The sequence below is a fragment of the Phoxinus phoxinus genome, assembly GCF_949152265.1.
Source record: "Phoxinus phoxinus genome assembly, chromosome: 8".
Classification (NCBI taxonomy): domain Eukaryota; kingdom Metazoa; phylum Chordata; class Actinopteri; order Cypriniformes; family Leuciscidae; genus Phoxinus; species Phoxinus phoxinus.
The window spans coordinates 34,316,033-34,333,936 of NC_136883.1; the positions used below are offsets into that span (position 1 = coordinate 34,316,033).

General features: G+C 36.1%; 1 protein-coding gene across 1 annotated transcript; it reads right to left on the reverse strand.

Moving 5' to 3' along the window:
- Positions 1-8,758: 8,758 nt before the first annotated feature.
- Positions 8,759-15,145, reverse strand: lmo2 (LIM domain only 2 (rhombotin-like 1)). The gene is made up of 4 exons (XM_079621178.1): positions 14,972-15,145; positions 12,362-12,942; positions 10,465-10,680; positions 8,759-9,328 (listed from the first exon to the last, which is right to left on the reverse strand). The coding sequence occupies exons 2-4, from the start codon at positions 12,400-12,402 to the stop codon at positions 9,106-9,108; spliced, it is 480 nt and encodes a 159-aa protein (XP_079477304.1). The 5' UTR covers positions 12,403-12,942; positions 14,972-15,145; the 3' UTR covers positions 8,759-9,105.
- Between the last annotated feature and the right edge of the window lie 2,759 nt (positions 15,146-17,904).

Consider the following 17,904-nt stretch of genomic DNA (forward strand, 5'->3'; position numbering starts at 1 on the left):
GGTTCCTTAAAATCTAAAACGTTCCTATAACAGTTTTACGAGTACAACCAGTGTTTTTCATGACGTGGTTTGACTCTAAGCATATATTTGATAGAGTGTATATTTTAAGCACAGTGTTTCTCACAGCACTTCTACAGGTGGTTCAGCAGCACTGACCGCTGGGTCTGAGGTCACACTGAAGCAGGAACAGAGGACCTTCTCAGCCAGTAATTATCTGGAATGTCCTGACCGAGACAAGACTGAGGCTCTTTCATACTCTAATGAAAGTCATACTCCCTGTCTTAGAATGGAAAGGACACTAGTGTCATGTCTCTATTCGACTATTCGAGGAGAGAGTAAGATAGTGAGGGTGACACATGGGTCCAACCCATCTCTAGCTGTTAATCAGCGCTTATGAAACATTCTCGCTTTATTAATTTCCAATAATGTCCAATTTATTTATACATTTAATGACTTATTTATTTATTCACTTTTCAATATATACATTTTATATTAATATCTTTACGTTCATATTCTGTTTTGTGTGTGTGTGTGTATACTATACTGTATATATATATATCAATTTAACCATGAAAAAAATATTGGATTTTGAGAATTATATGTATATGGCCGATGTGTTTAGATGCACCGATACCGATGGCAGATTATTCAGTACATACTGAATAAAACAGATCATTCAGTACGTAAAAAATCAGATGATGACCTATAGTAAAAATAAAATGCTTTTACCGATTATTGGCTGATACATTGTGGTTTATATTGTTTATATATATATAAAAAACAAAACAAAAAATTGGTCAATGTCTCGTAAATCCACATAAGTCCGTTTTTTAGGTACTGGCTAAAGCTAAAGCTAAAGTGTTGCAGACAAAAGACCCTCTCATTCACTTTTTAACTTTACGCCTTAGACTCACGCGCCCTGCCCACTGTTAGCTTATTGAATTACAGCTAATATTTCAATTGATATCACAAGGACGTTTTTTAGTGGCCCCTCTGGCTCTCAAATGCCTTCAGCTCAGTTTAGATGATAAGAATGAACTTTAGTCTTGATTCCCAGCTGTTCTGCTAAGTCTCAGGCCTTGACTGTACAGGACAGTGACTGGCTTATTTATTGTATATGGGAGAAGTTCAATAATGTAATTATCATATGTAGTTATATGAGCTGTAATTGAGCTACAGACTTTTACAGTAGAGTCTAAAAAAAGTTATCACTGTGACACAACTAAACAGAGATAAGTAAGTATTATGGGATATTGCAGCAAAACTTGTTACCATGAACCCATAAGATCAAGGATATATAGCAGAATACGGTTTAGACTATTTTGAGTTTCTGTTGATTAAACCAGTCTCCTTCATTGTATTACAGTTTTTTCAAAAAGCTTAGACTAAAAGTGCTTGAGGCTCACTCAGTGAAACCATTCACGCATGTCTTCAGACTGTCTGCAAAACTACAAGCACTTTATACACTTTACACTCAGTTTGCAATTGAAAAACAAACGTTTTGCTAAACAGTGTAGAGTTTCAAGAAATGGAGCCGTAGTTTCAGAAATTGTGTGTAACTAATTAGCAACCAGATTACTTACTTTTTTAAGTAAAACCAACAATAATTTTGTACAGTTTAACATTAACAAAGGCTAATCAATACAGTAAAAAAGGTTTAGGTTAGATAATCCATTAAGTAATGTTAACAAACGAGACCTTATTGTAAAGTGTTACCATAAAAAATAAAAATGAATATTAATATATATATAATTAAATATTTAATCTTTGAAGCATCAAATACATATTTGAAATATACACTGTAAAAAATATTTTCATTATTTGTAATCACAACTTTTAATCTTTTGTCAAATTAACTTGTAGATAATTAATGTAGTTCAGATGACATAATATTTTCAGTTTCTATTGATTAAACCAATCTCCTTCATTGCATTAACTCAATTGTTTAGTTTAAATGAACTCACATTTTTAAGGCAACCAGGTAACTTTATTTTTTAAGTTAAACCAACAATATTTTTTTTACAGTGTAGTCAAAATGGAGCACTTATATCTCACTCTTGCACTGCAATGTGGAGCCACCACTGAAAATGACACATCCTTCTCAACGTTTGGTTTAGATTTATGTTATGGGCTCGTCTGTTAACTGTAAATCATCATCGATGAGGGGGGGAAAGCTGTAAAGTTTAGTGTAATGTTTCTGTAAACAATTACGTATTGTGCAAAAAGGCAGCTTATAGAAGACAACACAGAAGAACACAATCCATGCATGGTCTGGTTATCACACAGACATGAACTATGGAGATAAAGTGGAGTCAGGAAGTTGGAGAGAAAGATGCAGATGGAATAAATAATAGATCGAAGAAAATAGTAGATAATGAAAAACATTTCTTCCTTGTTTTGGACGAACTTTGGTTTAGTGATGTTTTATAACCGTCTGTTTATTTCATTTTTTTTCTTCTATTGACCTGAGCCAGTTTTCTCACAGAACATTTACTCTGTCATTATAGGCTTTGTCAAATTGTTTCATAGTCACGTAAAATAATTTTGTTTCCTAATCCACATGTAAAAAATGATACCCGAGAGGTTGCCAGCCAAAAATAATTGCTGCAAATAACAAATCTATGGAACACAATGTGCACATCAATATGGAGTTTCAAAAGACTGTATGACAGCACCTTTGAACAAAGCATCAGATCGTAATGAACTGCAGATGTACATGTGGATGTCCTATATTTCCAGATTTGTGGGTTTTTAAAGAGAGTACCAAAGCAACCTTATGCTATCTTATAGATCCTTTAGATGTAGGTTTGATCTCAGTTTGAACATTTCAAAAGAACATTCATGCTTTGTCTGTTATATGTTACGGCTCTGCACAGAATCTGACTGAAATCCACATCACACTCACATGTATGAGATCAGACATGCTTTTAGGTTCCAGTTCCTCATCCGATTGGAAGTATTTCAGTCTTGACTTGTATTGTTATAATTTTTTTGATCAGTACTTTTATCTGCAACCACACAGATTGTAAACCTTTTAGATGACGCACCCACGATTCAAATTCTTAGTCAAGTCCAACAGGAACCCTGTGGCTCAAATGTGGGCTTTTAAAACCTCAAATCTTCCCCATCAGGCAAGGCCTTACAGAAGAAGCTCCAGTTGTTGGGTCAGTCCAGAAACACTTACAGATGTGAAGCATTTCGGGAAAACGTACAACTCCAGAAACACGTGTAAAAGCCACTGATGGAATGGAAGAAGATTTATGTTCCACACAGAGCGGCATCAGCATCTCAACTAATCATTTCTCATTCAGTTTCATGTGAAGAGACTCTGTGGATGTGTGGATAAGGTTTAATGAAGACTATTTTGTTGTGTTATTGTCAAAGAAACTAAGATAAGTTTGATCATGGTTTACATCTTACAACAGTGAAGATATAAGAGACCGGGGCTAGTTTTCACAAAGGAAAGTTCCCTCAAGGGCTATATCAATATCTGAAACTATTGGGGCACGTTGTCACAATATGGGTCTACATATTGAATTTTTTTTTCTGGGCCATAATGTTGGAAATATATCAATGTCTTTACAGAAATTGACTTTTTATACTTTTATATGGATACAATGTATCCACCCTGATGACTAAACTAAATGTGTGGCAAAAAGCACATTAAAAAATAAAAAAATAAAAAATAAAGTGTTACATCTTTTAAATGTAAACATCTAGGGCTTGGCTATATCCATATACTGTATATTTCTTTAAAATAGTGCAGGATACACAAAGATGTTGAAATCATTCATTAAAGTCGCCTATATTTTAAAATAATAAATATAAGCTACATATATAATAAATTACACAAATAATAATCACAAATATGTGACACGTTTTATTGCTGAAAACAGAATTAAAATATGACAATACAAGAACAAAAGGGACTAAATAAAATAGCACAACTACACAAAAATTTAATTAAGAATAAATTAAAGGGGCTATATGTAGGAGTTTTCTGTATGAATTGCTTTTTGTATTGCCACCGCACTGTGTGAACAGCTTGAAACTAAACTTAAAACACGAGACACTCTCTGGCTTCCTATGAAAGCCTGTAGTAGACTGATTTTTCAGTTCAGTTCAGTTCAGTTCAACTTTATTGACAGACTCAAGGTCCATTAGAAAACCATAAAAAAACACAACAACAACAACAACAACAACACAATAACAACCAAACAATTACCAATTATAAAAGACAGTTATACCAGTGCTTCCACAGCTGTGACTGGTATCGCACAACACTTTCACTAGGATTTACCAGTAACTTAATAATACCATTCTGAGAACCATCCAGTCGACCAATAAATTTGTACATCAGATTTCTCAATAAAGCCTGAAAAGTGTTGACTCTTGCATTACAAAACAATTCACTTGCACTACACCACCTAGGTTTTTGAAGCAATATTCGCATAGTCATTATAAGCCACCTGAAGCTTATGTATGGTTGTCTTTTTAAACTTGGCCCACAATGGGGCAGTGTAGAGTGGAGTACAGTAGGCTTGAAAGAGCCTTATCTTAACATTGTCTGAACACATATAGAATTTTCTTTCTAACATGTTAGCTTGAGCATAAAGCATACGACACTGCCTATACATGTCATCATCATCAGACAATTGATCTGTGAGGAAGTGCCCCAGGTATTTTGTTTTATTACAAACACCTAGCACTTTGCCTGCCAGATAAAAAACTGGAAAGTTGAGGTCTTTATCCCCTTTTGTTCTGCATATCATGACAACACTCTTCTTAGCATTATACTGCACGTCATATTTGAGCCCATAATCAGAACATATATTCAGCAACTGTTGAAATCCAGCACTGCTAGGGGAAACAATAGCCAGATCATCGGCATACATAAAATGATTTATTAAAGCGTTACCAATCATACAACCAGTTTTGCCGCCTCTTAGTTGTTCTGATAAGTAATTCATATACAGGTTAAAAAGGGCCGGGGAGAGTAACCCCCCTTGTCTTACTCCATTACCAACACTAAACGGAGGAGAGACTCTATTACCCCATCTGACCTGCATACTCTGGTTGGCATACCAGTATGCCAAGATTCTTATCATGCTGTCAGGCACGCCCCTTAGTTTCATTTTCAGAAACAACTTCCGATGATTGATTCGGTCAAAAGCTTTAGAGGCGTCTATAAAACCAACTAGAACAGAGGAGTTTTGCCTCCTGTATACTTCAACTACTTCTTTCAAGGCATATATACACAAATCAGTACCATGTTTAGCCTTAAAGCCAAACTGGTTGTCTGTAGTATCAATATACTCACTCAAACGATGTAATAAAATCCTCTCTAAAACTTTAGATAACACACTGGCTAGTGCGATTGGCCTATAATTCTCTACGCTTCCAACCTTGCCAGCCTTGTCTTTAATGACAGGCACAAGAGTAACGGCTAACATCGAGTCTGGTAACATGGGTCATAAAGCCATTAAAGCAAAAAGCAAGAAGGGCTGCAACCTTTGGGCTTGCATACTTAAGGTGCTCTGATATGATTTGATCTGAGCCACTTGCTTTATTATCAGATAACTGAGAAATTGCTTGATGAACCTCATGAGTTGTGATTCCCAATATGTCTCTTTTGGCAATATGGCCCACTTTATAAGGATCACTATTGACGCAATTAAATAAAGCAGAGTAATGTTGCCTCCACAACTCCAATATATTATCAGCTCCAGAAACTCCCTCCATAGTGCATGGTAACAGAGTATTAACCTTATTTAGAGCTCTTACCTCCCTCCAAAAGTCAGTGGTATTATTACAAAGTAGCTTTTCAGCCAAAGAATCTGCTCTCATGACTTGCTCGTATTTGCTAACATAACGAACTGCATATTTATACCTAGCATTAGTAATCTTTTTGAGGTCCAAGACAGGCCCCTGTTTTGTGTGAAGGATAGGGCCGACTTCGCGAGAAAATCAAAATGTGATGTTATGCGCGCTCCCGAGAGCCTCTCTTCCATTCAATGACACATTGAATTAATTGTTTAAACAATGTTCAGGATAATGACGAAAGAGCCATGCATTCTGTATACAGTAATTTCAATGCCAAGATAAGGGATCTAGTTTAATTCAAACTATTGTCTCACATATAGCCAGATATAGTCTCAAATAGGCCTATAGGCTAGCCTACTGTATAAAGAAACTATAGGCTATTATAACAGTGTAATTTTAATTACCTCATCTGTCGACATACCAGCGAATTGTAGAGCTGGTGCAAACATATCCACATCGCAATGATCAGCAGCTATTTTCTCACCGGTGTCATTTTTGTTGTAGGCTACTTGTGTTATTGAGGAAAACACGTTACATATTCATCTAAACATCGCTCTCAGCATCGTGGACGGCGTCCGGGTGTTCGTTAAAAAAACGACATGCTGCAAAGGTATTTTCAACTTTTTTTTAAACAGCAGCAAATAACGAAAAAGAACTTGGCCACGAGGATAGCGGGGCCTTCAGTCACAATCTCTTGTGCTTTACGCGAGCACGAGCAAGTAGTCTCGTTGGGTTAAATGTTTTCTGAATATAGCCCCTTTAAAGGGATAGTTCACCCAAAATGAATATTCTGTCATTAATTATTTAAAACTAATCCAACATTTCTGAAGAGACTCGAACACTTTATGAACATTTAATTTCGGCTTTTATTCACATTTAGACATTTGAGCAGCGAACATATAGCCTACATGCTTGACACACGAGAACAAACCTCATTGGTTATTGATTTACATTAACAATGATTTACAGAATCAATGTTTTGTTTGCACAAACAAACAAAAAACTTTTAGCCTACTTTGTCTTGAGGCACTAACATTTAAGAAAATAAAAAAATCCCTAAAATAAAAATGTAAATATCCAGTAAAAATCTGTAGGCATACTCAATCATTATACCAAAGGTTATGTCATTTCTAGTAAACTCAGATAGAAAATGAATGGAAATGTAATGTTATAGCCTAGGCTACATGTCATTCTCGTTATGTCAATAGGTTACACGCTGTCTTTTTTGCCCATTTGTTTGGATATTTGTCGCCCTCCTCTGTTTATAGCGAGAACACCAATGCCATGGATCAAGAGCTTCACGAACAACACAACTTCCAGCAGCTGTAAGACATTGATTCTCTCAAAGTTTCCATCAGTGGCATGGTGGCCTGTTTAACTCTTGTGTGTGAATGAGTGGAGGCACATCAGAGGTATCTGCTATTGCCGACTATTAAAAATGTCTGTTACTGGATGTGGTCTGTTCACTGATGCTCTGTTAAGACTAGCTCAACACTGGCTTCTGGTAAAGCTCAGCATCGGAACTCTTTTAAAGCTGAAAACACATCATTCAGAACCTCTGTTTAGAATCCTAAACATCCTGAATCCTGTGACCTCCAGAAAGGTATAGAATAGGCAATAGCATACATTATATCAGATTTCTCAGTTGCTTGTCGGGTGGTGGTGGATTAGTCACTGCTAATTCAAGTCTTTTGAACGGTCACATGACTGGAGGTAAATGAGAACCTTCTCTTTATAGCATCAGACCTGCAGTTGGCTGATGTGATTAGATAGTATCTGAAAACAGTCGTTCTCATTTCTCACTTTTAACTGGTGGTGTTTACTTAAGTGAAGTGCATAATCTGAGCATTTTCCTAAACTGGATTGATATTTTAAAAAAAATGATCTAACATGACTGAATTGGCCTGAGTATCTTACATGAAATTACTCACGTTTTTTTTTTCAGGGGGACAGATTAGGTATAAATATCTTTTTGTACGAGTTAATGTTTTTATGAACAGTTTACAATATATATATATATATATATCATGTGCAATTTTGGCCCTTTGATATGCCAGGGAACAATGACCATGGACCAAAAAAAAAATAAAAAAATCCTTTAAAGAGTTTGACCATGAAAATGTGCTTTGGAGATTACCCAGACTAATTTTTTCCCCATCGATTTTCCACTTCATAGAATCAAGCAGGGATAAATGCATTTCTTAAATGCATAATTTAAATTAAAGAAAGTTAGTAAAAAAAAAAATTTTTTTAAAAACTTTAATGTCAAATATAACTGGTTCAAAAGTTTCATGTCTGCAAGATTTATTTTGAAGAAAAATTATATTTTTTTATTTATATGCATTAAATTGATAAAATGTGAGTAAAATATTTTACATAAAAATTCTATTTCAAATAAATACTTTTCTTTTGACCCTATCATCCTGAAGCAGGTATACTGGTTTCTACAAAAATATTAACCATTTTCAACATTGATAAAAATAATGTTTCTCTAGCACCAAATCAGCATATTTGGATGATTATGGATAAAGGATCATGTGACACTGGAGTAATGCTGAAAATTCAGCTTTACATCACAGGAATACATTATATTTTAAAATATATTCAAATAGAGAACCATTATATGAAATTGTAATATCGTACAATATTGCTTTGTTTTTTTTTACTGTATTTGATGAAATAAATGCAGACTTGGTGAGTTAATTCTTTCAAAATCATAAAAGTACAAACACCAAACACTAGTGTACATGCAACAATTCATTAAAATATTAATAATTTGTTGCTTGTGCATTTTCAAATATAATGCATTACTTATTGCTGTCTTTTAATGTGTCATTATAGGTACGCGAGTCTCTCTCCTGTGTATACAGAGTCAGTATTTCCATTCTGCTTCACATCCATTTGGTTGAGGAAAAAAAGAAAAGAAAAATCCGGATTATGAGTAATTTTGTTTATTCAGGCTCTAAGAAACATGTCTTCACATTTGATGTCAGTTGTATAACAAATAACACTATAATTCCCCATCTTAACTTTCTGTGAAAGTAGCAAAGGGAATCAGCTTTTATTGCAATTAACATTAGAAACTGTATTTATGCCGTTTTTAAAAATACATACATGTTGCTGGTGGTTATTTATCTCAAGTTTAAATAAAAAACAGAGATATACATGGCGGGTGGCTTCTGGAGCCAGAAAGAGAAGTCACCTTTTCTTCCTAGTTTTTAAGTAAAGGGTTTGTAGCAAATGTTAACAGGATGCTAGGCTATACATGATTCGAGCAGAACACTATACCATGCTGCCGTTAAGTTTGGTCCACTCAAAAATGTCCTGCTCACACACAATGTCCGAATTGATGAGCAAGTAGCGATCTCCCACGCAGAAGTGTTTCTGACAGGCCGCGCATTTGAAGCATTCCAGGTGATAGACTTTGTCACGGACACGCATGGTCATTTCAAAGGCCCGGATCCTCTTTTCACAGGAAGCACAGAGCCCGTCCTGACCAAACAGTCTGCAGAGAACAAAACACACTTATCACACACTTGAAAAGTAGTGGTCAAACTACTCGTTCAATTAAAGTAATACGGTTTGTGTATAACAGGGCGAGGGATTGTTTTGCACACATTTTTCAACATTCATGAAAGTTCCGCCATCACCGTGATTTTGTTTCACCAAGACATGTTTCTGGGTCAACATCTATTGTTCATCCTGAAACATTCCTGTCCAAAAGCACAGTCCTATCCCTACCCATAAACCTAACCCTATACCATAAGTTGGGAAATTAGAGGTGAATGGTGTAGCGGCCCCTAACTCTTGTTGCAAGCCAAAACTTGACATTAAAGGGATAGTTCACTCAAAATTAAAAGATTCTGTCATTAATTAATTACTCACCCATGTCGTTCCAAACCATGTTCGTTCATCTTCGGAACACAAATGAAGATTTTTGATGAAATTTGAGCTTTCTGCCCCTCTGTTGACAGCTACACAACTACTTTGACGCTTCACGAATTCATGAAGAGATCATAAAACTCTTCCATAGTATTATGTTTCCCTATGGAAGTCAATGGGGTCCATCAACTGTTTGGTGACCCATATTCTTCTAAATATCTTATTTTGTGTTCAGCAGAAGAAAGAAACTCATACGGGTTTGTAACATCTTGAGGGCGAGTAAATGACAAATTTTATTTTTTGGGTGAACTATTGCTTTAAGTATAGGCTACTTATACTTCACAAGAACATTAATTTTATCACCAGGGAATACAGACATATGCATGCAATTCATGTTTATTTATTTAAATATTACATGTAAAATATGATGCATTTCAATCACCATAAAATCTAACAGGACAATGTTTTTTTATGGAATACTGTAGTATTTGTTATAAAGTGCACTATTATTTGAAAATAAATGTGCCCTCATAACTTTCCCTCCTTCTTACAACAACATCTCTGATGACGCATTTACTGGCGTGAGGGCGGGGCAACCGGTCACACACACATGAAATCAACCAATAGCAGACCAGAACCATCCAATCAATTCCCATCCTACGTGGTTTCTAGTTTGATACATGCAGAGCCCGTATTAGACATTTTCTGATACATGTCACAATAGGAAAGAAAACATCGAATGCTCATTGCACGTCTTACCTGAGGTAGTCTCTCCTACACAGCTTCCTGCCAAGTTTGAAGTAAAGCCTGCGTCCCACCTCCCCCAAGCGGCAGCCGCAGAGGTCACAGCTCAGGCAGTCTTCGTGCCAGTACTGCTCGATGGCCTTGAGGAAGAACCGGTCCCCGATGCTTTGCTGACAGCCGCCACAGGTCAACAGAGACGGCGGCATCTGAAGCACCTCATCCACGGGTTCCCTGTGGATCAAACATGCGACGCACCATTATGAACACCAGATGGCACTAGTGTGTAGACTACTTTTTTTTGAAAACACTAAAACCGGTTAGTAATATATGCGTGTTCCATACAGATAAAAATAGCAAGCATATGCTCTACTTTTTTATTTATTTTAGATGTACCTATATTTGTTGTATAAATAACCGTTTGCGTAAGCTGTAACCACTGACACGTGATCCCAAGGGAGAAACGTGTTTAGTGCAGCAGGCAAATGTGGTGCTTTGGGTCACTGCACACTTAAATTAGCCCATATTACCACTTGTAACATTTGTGACCAAATGTTTAACATGAATTCCTGATGCATTTTATACAGAAATATTATGCATAAGCAAAAGTGCAGACTGTCTTGATTGAATGTGAAATGTTTTAGTTACATGACCAGAGGCGTTTGAGGATGATGTCTGTCAAAGCTTTATTAAAGCAAGCAAGTAAAACACTTCATGATACAGATATGACTGAGTGCCATATTTGGTAGGCTTTGATATTTAAAGGATATAAATGTAGGCCTATTATTTAGATCACACACACGATTTATAAGCCGTTTTCCTAATGTGGACCAAAAAATATCCCCACAAGGATTTTTAAATATTACCATCTTTTTTGGGACATTTTGTCCCCATAATGTAGGGTTTACTAGGCCACACACAAAATTGTGCTGTGTCCGTTATTTACAGGCCGCACAAAATAAATAGGGTAAGATGAGCCACCCTCCTTAATTTGTTTTCTCTTGACCATAGACGACAAGATCTCATCTCAGCACTTTTGATGAATGACTAGCTACACCATTTTAATTGTCATTTTATCTGAATATTTGTGAGATTTAATAGTTTGAATCATTTTGGAGGTTAGATTTGTGGAGTAAAAGTTTTTTTTTTTTTAAGTAAAAAATATCAAATTTGACCCTTGGGGTAAGACGATCCACAGATATGTCACTGAAGGCCCCAAGTGGCGTGTTAGTCATTATTTTTAAATGTAATAATTAATCAGGTTATTATTAAGTATTTCCATGAAGACAACATTTCAGACATATGCTTTCATTAAAATAGGTTAGTTGAGGGAAATCATTCAATTTGCATTTATAGTGTTGCTATTATGACATAGGTTCAATTATGGGTAATTAAATGTGAATATTCACATGCCAAAGTCACAGAATAATTTTACCTTTCAGATGAAGATAAGGCTTATAGCCTACTGAGATTATGCTTTGACAGTTTATTACCTAAATTGCCAAAATTAAATTCTTAGTTATAGTTTATTCATTTGATACACATACATACAGGCCTGTGTGTGTGTGTGTGTGTGTGTGTGTGGTGTAATTATATCAGAAGAAATTCATACATTCTGTAAAAGTTTAGCCAGGGGTCTTATCTAGCCTAACCCATTGAATTTTACATATTGTTCTATAGCAAATGTGTCTACTTCTTTTTCTATAATAACACATTGACTGATGCATCATCATCCTGCACAAGCTAAACTTATATGAAATATTGTTCTTATGGGGGGCATCCTCCCGCATGTTACCCTAATGCAGTGCGCTTATTTTAGTTGTCTAATTGTTGTTTATATATCATACAATCAAACTAATTAATTATAGGTTATATGGAAAAATCTGGAAACCTATAAGATTAATTTATTACTTACTCATTCGCATCCATTGTTTTCCGTTCAATTGTAGATGCCATATTAAATATAGTTCAGTTAATTTAATACACGCGCGCTCTCCACTCAAGAATGTCCCACACTCGCAGTCTGCGGTCCTGCTGGATGACCGCTTCAGAGATGCACCTGCTCGCTGCCTTCGGAGTGCACTAAAGATCAACAGCTATAGTGCACCCTTCTGCTGTACATCAGATTCCTGTCTCCAAGCATTCAATCCTCGCGCTGCATGTTGTTTTAGAATAATAAGCAGATGTCCCGCAAACGCGTCGTTTAATTCCTCCAGTGCAACTGCGTGATGAATATCGCGTTTCCGTCAAGCGTGTCTCCTCTGCGCTGCGCGTCCTCAGCACTGTCCCATAATGGTCCCGTTATTGTAGTAGAGCAGGTATTTTTAAATGGCCCTGCCCCCTCAGTTTCTGCTTTCTTTTCCGACTTCCTGCTCACGACGGCTCGACAATGAGAGGAAATAGCGCTCCTGCATGCGCTGCAGTCAATTATAAACCCGACGACTCGTGACTGGAGGGGTCACGAGCTCAAACACAGTCCTCGTCACTACCTGGGATCTAAACAATACAGAGATTTGGGGACACCTCAGCTGGAAACACATCGCTATATAAGTAACATCAGAGCGATAATGCCAAGGACACAGCTGCAACATATTAGCTATAATAAAGAGAGCCCGGGGCTAGTTGTCACAAGGTTGTCAATTATAATTGACAACCTTGTGACAACTAGCCCCGGGCTCTCTTTATATACAATTTCATAATGAATATGCTTTTCAGCAAAATACAATAAAAAAAATCAATTACAACTGTAAACATATTTAAACAATCATCAAACAATTAAACAGCAAACATGTAAAAAAAACCATGTTTTTTTTATTTATTAAGTTCTGATCTTTTCAACCAACATAGTTGACATCTGACTTGCATTTAAATAATTTGTTTGCACTTTATTTTACAGTACATGCACATAGGCTATATGTAGTGTTATCTGAGAAAGTAGCTACTGGGCAATATAATGTGGGCCTACATGGGTTAAAGTTAGGTTTAGCACGCAGTATGTTCAGGGCAGTGGCGACTGCTGGTCTTTCAAAGAGGGGAAGCTCATTTTCGGCCTACATCATAAAAATGGTCCAAAACTTCCATCAAAATATGTGTATCGTGGTTGTCAAAACATTAGGTAATTAAACAGAATTTTATTAAGTTTAGAAAAACATGTTACAATGTTTACATGGTACAATGACTGTAGGCTACTGATTTTATTATTGCATTTCAATTCAATTTTATTCTTTTGATTTGATACGGATCTTGATTCAATATCGATTCATTTGGATAAATATTAGGTAACGTTAGCCTAACTTACATTCATTTTTTTTTTCAAGAAAAAAAAATCTCATACATGCTGTAAACATACAGAGAGCCCTGTCAGCTGGTATTATTATTAAAGGTTAAATAACATCTCAAATTAAATATAATAAAAATATAATATAAAGATGTCATACAGTGCACATATTTAGCAAAATACTCCTCTCTGTAGCTAATTTTTCTAGCCAACTAACGTGCAATGGTTATTAAATGGCTTTCTTGATCCTGAGGTAACGTACGTTAAACCCTGGTTAAACCTAAACGTTGTGCCATTTTTCTTTCCGCGTTGAAAAACACTGATTGCTCGATATTAAGTATGAGGGATATACATTTTGGTAAGTTGTACTGGATCTTTCAACATGCTGATTCGTGTTTATTTATTATTTACTAGTTGTAAAGAGTGAGAGATGATCTGTCACGTCACATTTATAAGTGCTAAAGCGATATTTATTGTTTGAATTTCGTAATACAATTTACAGAATCGGAGAGCTGAGAATTTGCTTATCAAAAGTAACCTTCTCTTTGTTGTCTGTCAGTGTCAGTGTCCTCTTTGCTTCGCGATTTTTCCCTGCGTGAGAAAAGCGTTTTTCAGTTTACTTTTCATTGAGCTCGAATAGCTTCAGCTATGGACAGAAATTCTGTCAATCAAAAGGAGATGACAGACCCTCCAATCACCACGCAGACGCTCGGAGTCCGGGCCCGCCCACTCCTCCATTCCCCCCAGAGACGCTGAGCGTCCGTGGGCGGGACATAATCGCAGCATTTATCCAATGACCGTCTAGTTTCGCAGCACTGAAAAAAACTGTTCAAAGCAGCCCCATTGAAGTCAATGGACGCTCGGCTTCAACAGAAAAATGCACTGTGACGCTACGGCAATGAATGAGAAGGAAATCGAGTCAGCTGACCAGCTGCTGATTCTGAACGAACTCGTCTTCGAGATGAACGCGTTCTAAAGCATTTTTAGTCAATAAAATGTTAACAAAATAGTACATATTTGACCATTAATTGTTGACATTATAGGGGAAGCCGAGCTTCCCTTGCAGTCTTAAAGAAATCGCCACTGGTTCAGGGTTATTGTAATAACTATAATAAGTAGGCCTACATGTACATGGGAAACAGGACTGTAAAATAAAGTGCTACCAATAATTTAGCAAATCATTAAAATATTTTTTGCAGGCAAGATATACGCGCCAATACAACAATTGACTTTCATTAATACACTTACCCTACACAATGTTAACCTTGATAAAGTCATAATCGTATGAAAACACATTCTGTAATTGCCATGAAGCTAACAGGCACAGCGAATGAAGCGTTTACTTCTGCTGTATCTCAGGCTCAGGCTCATCTCTGCTGGATGTCGTTGGGGTAAACTCCTCTTATCTCAGTGTCAGCGGCAGGACTGGGCCACGAGATAAACACCCCGCACACACTGTTGGGACACTGAATGGGTCCCAGACAGCATCAGTGATTAGTGGCAGCAGCTCAGCCAAAAGATGTGTTTCGCCCTGTAGAGAGGTCAGTGATCGCCCTTCAGCTATGATCTTACTCTTCTGACTTACTTCATTTCATCTTATCATGTAACAATATTGTGGGAGACTATACTTATTTCAGTGTCCAAAATCTTTTCTTTTTTTTTCATGAGTTTTTGTTCATTACACATTTAAGGTCAATGTTTTTTTTTTTTTTTTTTTTTTTTTTTTTTTTTTACATATATACTATAGGTTCCAAAAAGTTTTTTTTTTTCTCACAGTTTCAAGTTTTAAAAGTCTAAAAAACATTTTTCCACTATGAAGAAACATATGTTCTGCGCTGCATGGATCCGCAAATAAATAACCTTATTATAAGATTGTGTACACACACACTATACATTTTTTTCTCACTTATATAATTAAAGTATAGTTATGCTTATGCAAATAAATAACCTTATTTTAAGATTGTACACACACACACACAATATAAATTTTTTTCTCACTTATATAATTATAGTATAGTTACTATACAATTGTTAGGAAAACAGATTACCCAAGAATTCAGATGTTTCCATATTTGAAACATTTACTAAAATTACAGTTTTCAGTTTTTTTTATATATATAACTGTTCAACATTGTGTGTAAGGCGTCCACAGTTTCCTGTGGATTGGACAGCAAACCCAGAGGATGTAGAGGAAATGAGCACAGATGAAGCATGGCAGGGGTGGTGTGAGCCATGACTCGTTCCACTTGATCACCCTGCTGGACTCTGATTGGTTGGATAACTCCAGATGGCCCCCCTGATAGGGGAAGGGGTTTTGAGACAGCGCCTCGGAAACCACTGACTGTCAACTCATCTTGGCAGGAAAAGCTTTCTTAACTCAGGGTATAGGTTTCCTTCAAAATTGGTTAGGGATGAAGTGAACATTTCAACATGGCTAATGGCATCTGGTTGATATGTTATTATTATCTAAAAATTATACATGTCATGCAATATTTCCTCCGTGCAAAGAACCATGAAAATCTGAGAGCCACAGCAGAATATGCAAAAATAAAGTGAGACCCTGACTGAAATATATTTAAAATGAGTTCAAATGTTTTATGCTGCCTTTTAGCATGCAATTAAAAAAAACAATTACAATTAAACATTCATTTTATTTATATAAATGTTTGTTTTTCACATGAATATAAACATTTGCATGTCACAAATTGTATGCAAATTGCATGGGGGGGGGGGGGGGGCATTAGAAAATATTTACTGTGAATAATGTGGTGGGACGAATTTTGCATTTTGCACTGACCTTGTTGCATTCAACTCATAATTAATGCAAACAGGTTTATATTTTATGGGTTATTCCTTTTTAAATATCGGGTTTATTACAAGGTACACTAAGGAAAACTCCACTCATGAATTTCCAACAGCTTTGTATTGAAATGATAGCGTATAGATAACTGACTATTTACACTTTGCAAGGCTGTAACCACATATTTAGGTTTGGGAGTAAATTAGGATTCGACCATAGAAATGTCATACTGATTATTATTAGCAATCTGAATATTAGGGGACATTAACCCCCTATGGCCTCCCATAAGTGGTGTTTTGATTATTTAAAGTTTTATTAAAAGACTGCCTTTTGGCATTCTGAGAACAAAACAGTCGAAATAAAAATAAATACATTTTTTAAAAATGTTTTTTTCTTTTTCAAATGAATATCAACCATTTTTATAGCATAAATCAAATGTGATTTGATCTGTCCCTGTAACATTCAACCCAGAATTAAAGTCAAAAGTTGGTTGTTGCACAAGACATGTTTTGAACAAGATATTTCATCATGGATTATTCCTTTTTCAAAGAAATATCTGCTTTTATTACAAATAACCACACTGAGGGTTGCCAGAATTCACTTAGTCATCTATTAAAATGTTGACACAAGACTGTGACAGTGTTGAAATAAGCTAGTGTTAGTATTGACAAATAACTATTGATGATCATTTGCAAGGCTATGATTTAGGAACCAGCAATATAATCTTCATAATAATTAACCAGAATTGAGAATATTAGAGATCAGCCTCCTAGAGTCCTACTCTAAGAGTTGACTGATTTAAGTCCAGCCCTAATAGGAAATGCCATTGGACTGACTGATTCTTGCAATGTTACATGCCTTGTCTCAATAATATAAAAAACTCTTACTGTATGTGTTTGACATGCTCTGTTTTAATTAGGGTCCAGGCTGAATTCTGGGAACATGATCCATCACAGGCTGAGTAATCACATACGGCGTATTTCCTGTCAGGAGAGAGCCTGGATCTGGATGTGTTGTTGACTCTCTGATAGTGTGTATTCTGGAACAGCAATAGCCAGGCTACTGCTTCCTGTCCAATCTCAGCTTTAACTATTGTTGGCTTGTTTTTGAGAAGCTTGAGTGCAACACTCTCTTTTGGACATTGCTGTGACTACAAGTTGGTGATTAGTTCTATACTTGTTGTAAGCTTAGGATGATCGGTGATCAAAGGAGATGCCCATGTGTCATTGAAAGAGGTATTAAAGGACTTTAAATGTTTTTAAAGTTACTAAACACAACAGAGAGCGGAAATGAGTCACTCGTTGAAAGGGAGCTTCATTCTCCCATGAGATCTTCCTAATCAGTATTATTCCTGAAAGAAAACACCCTTTCAATAGAACAG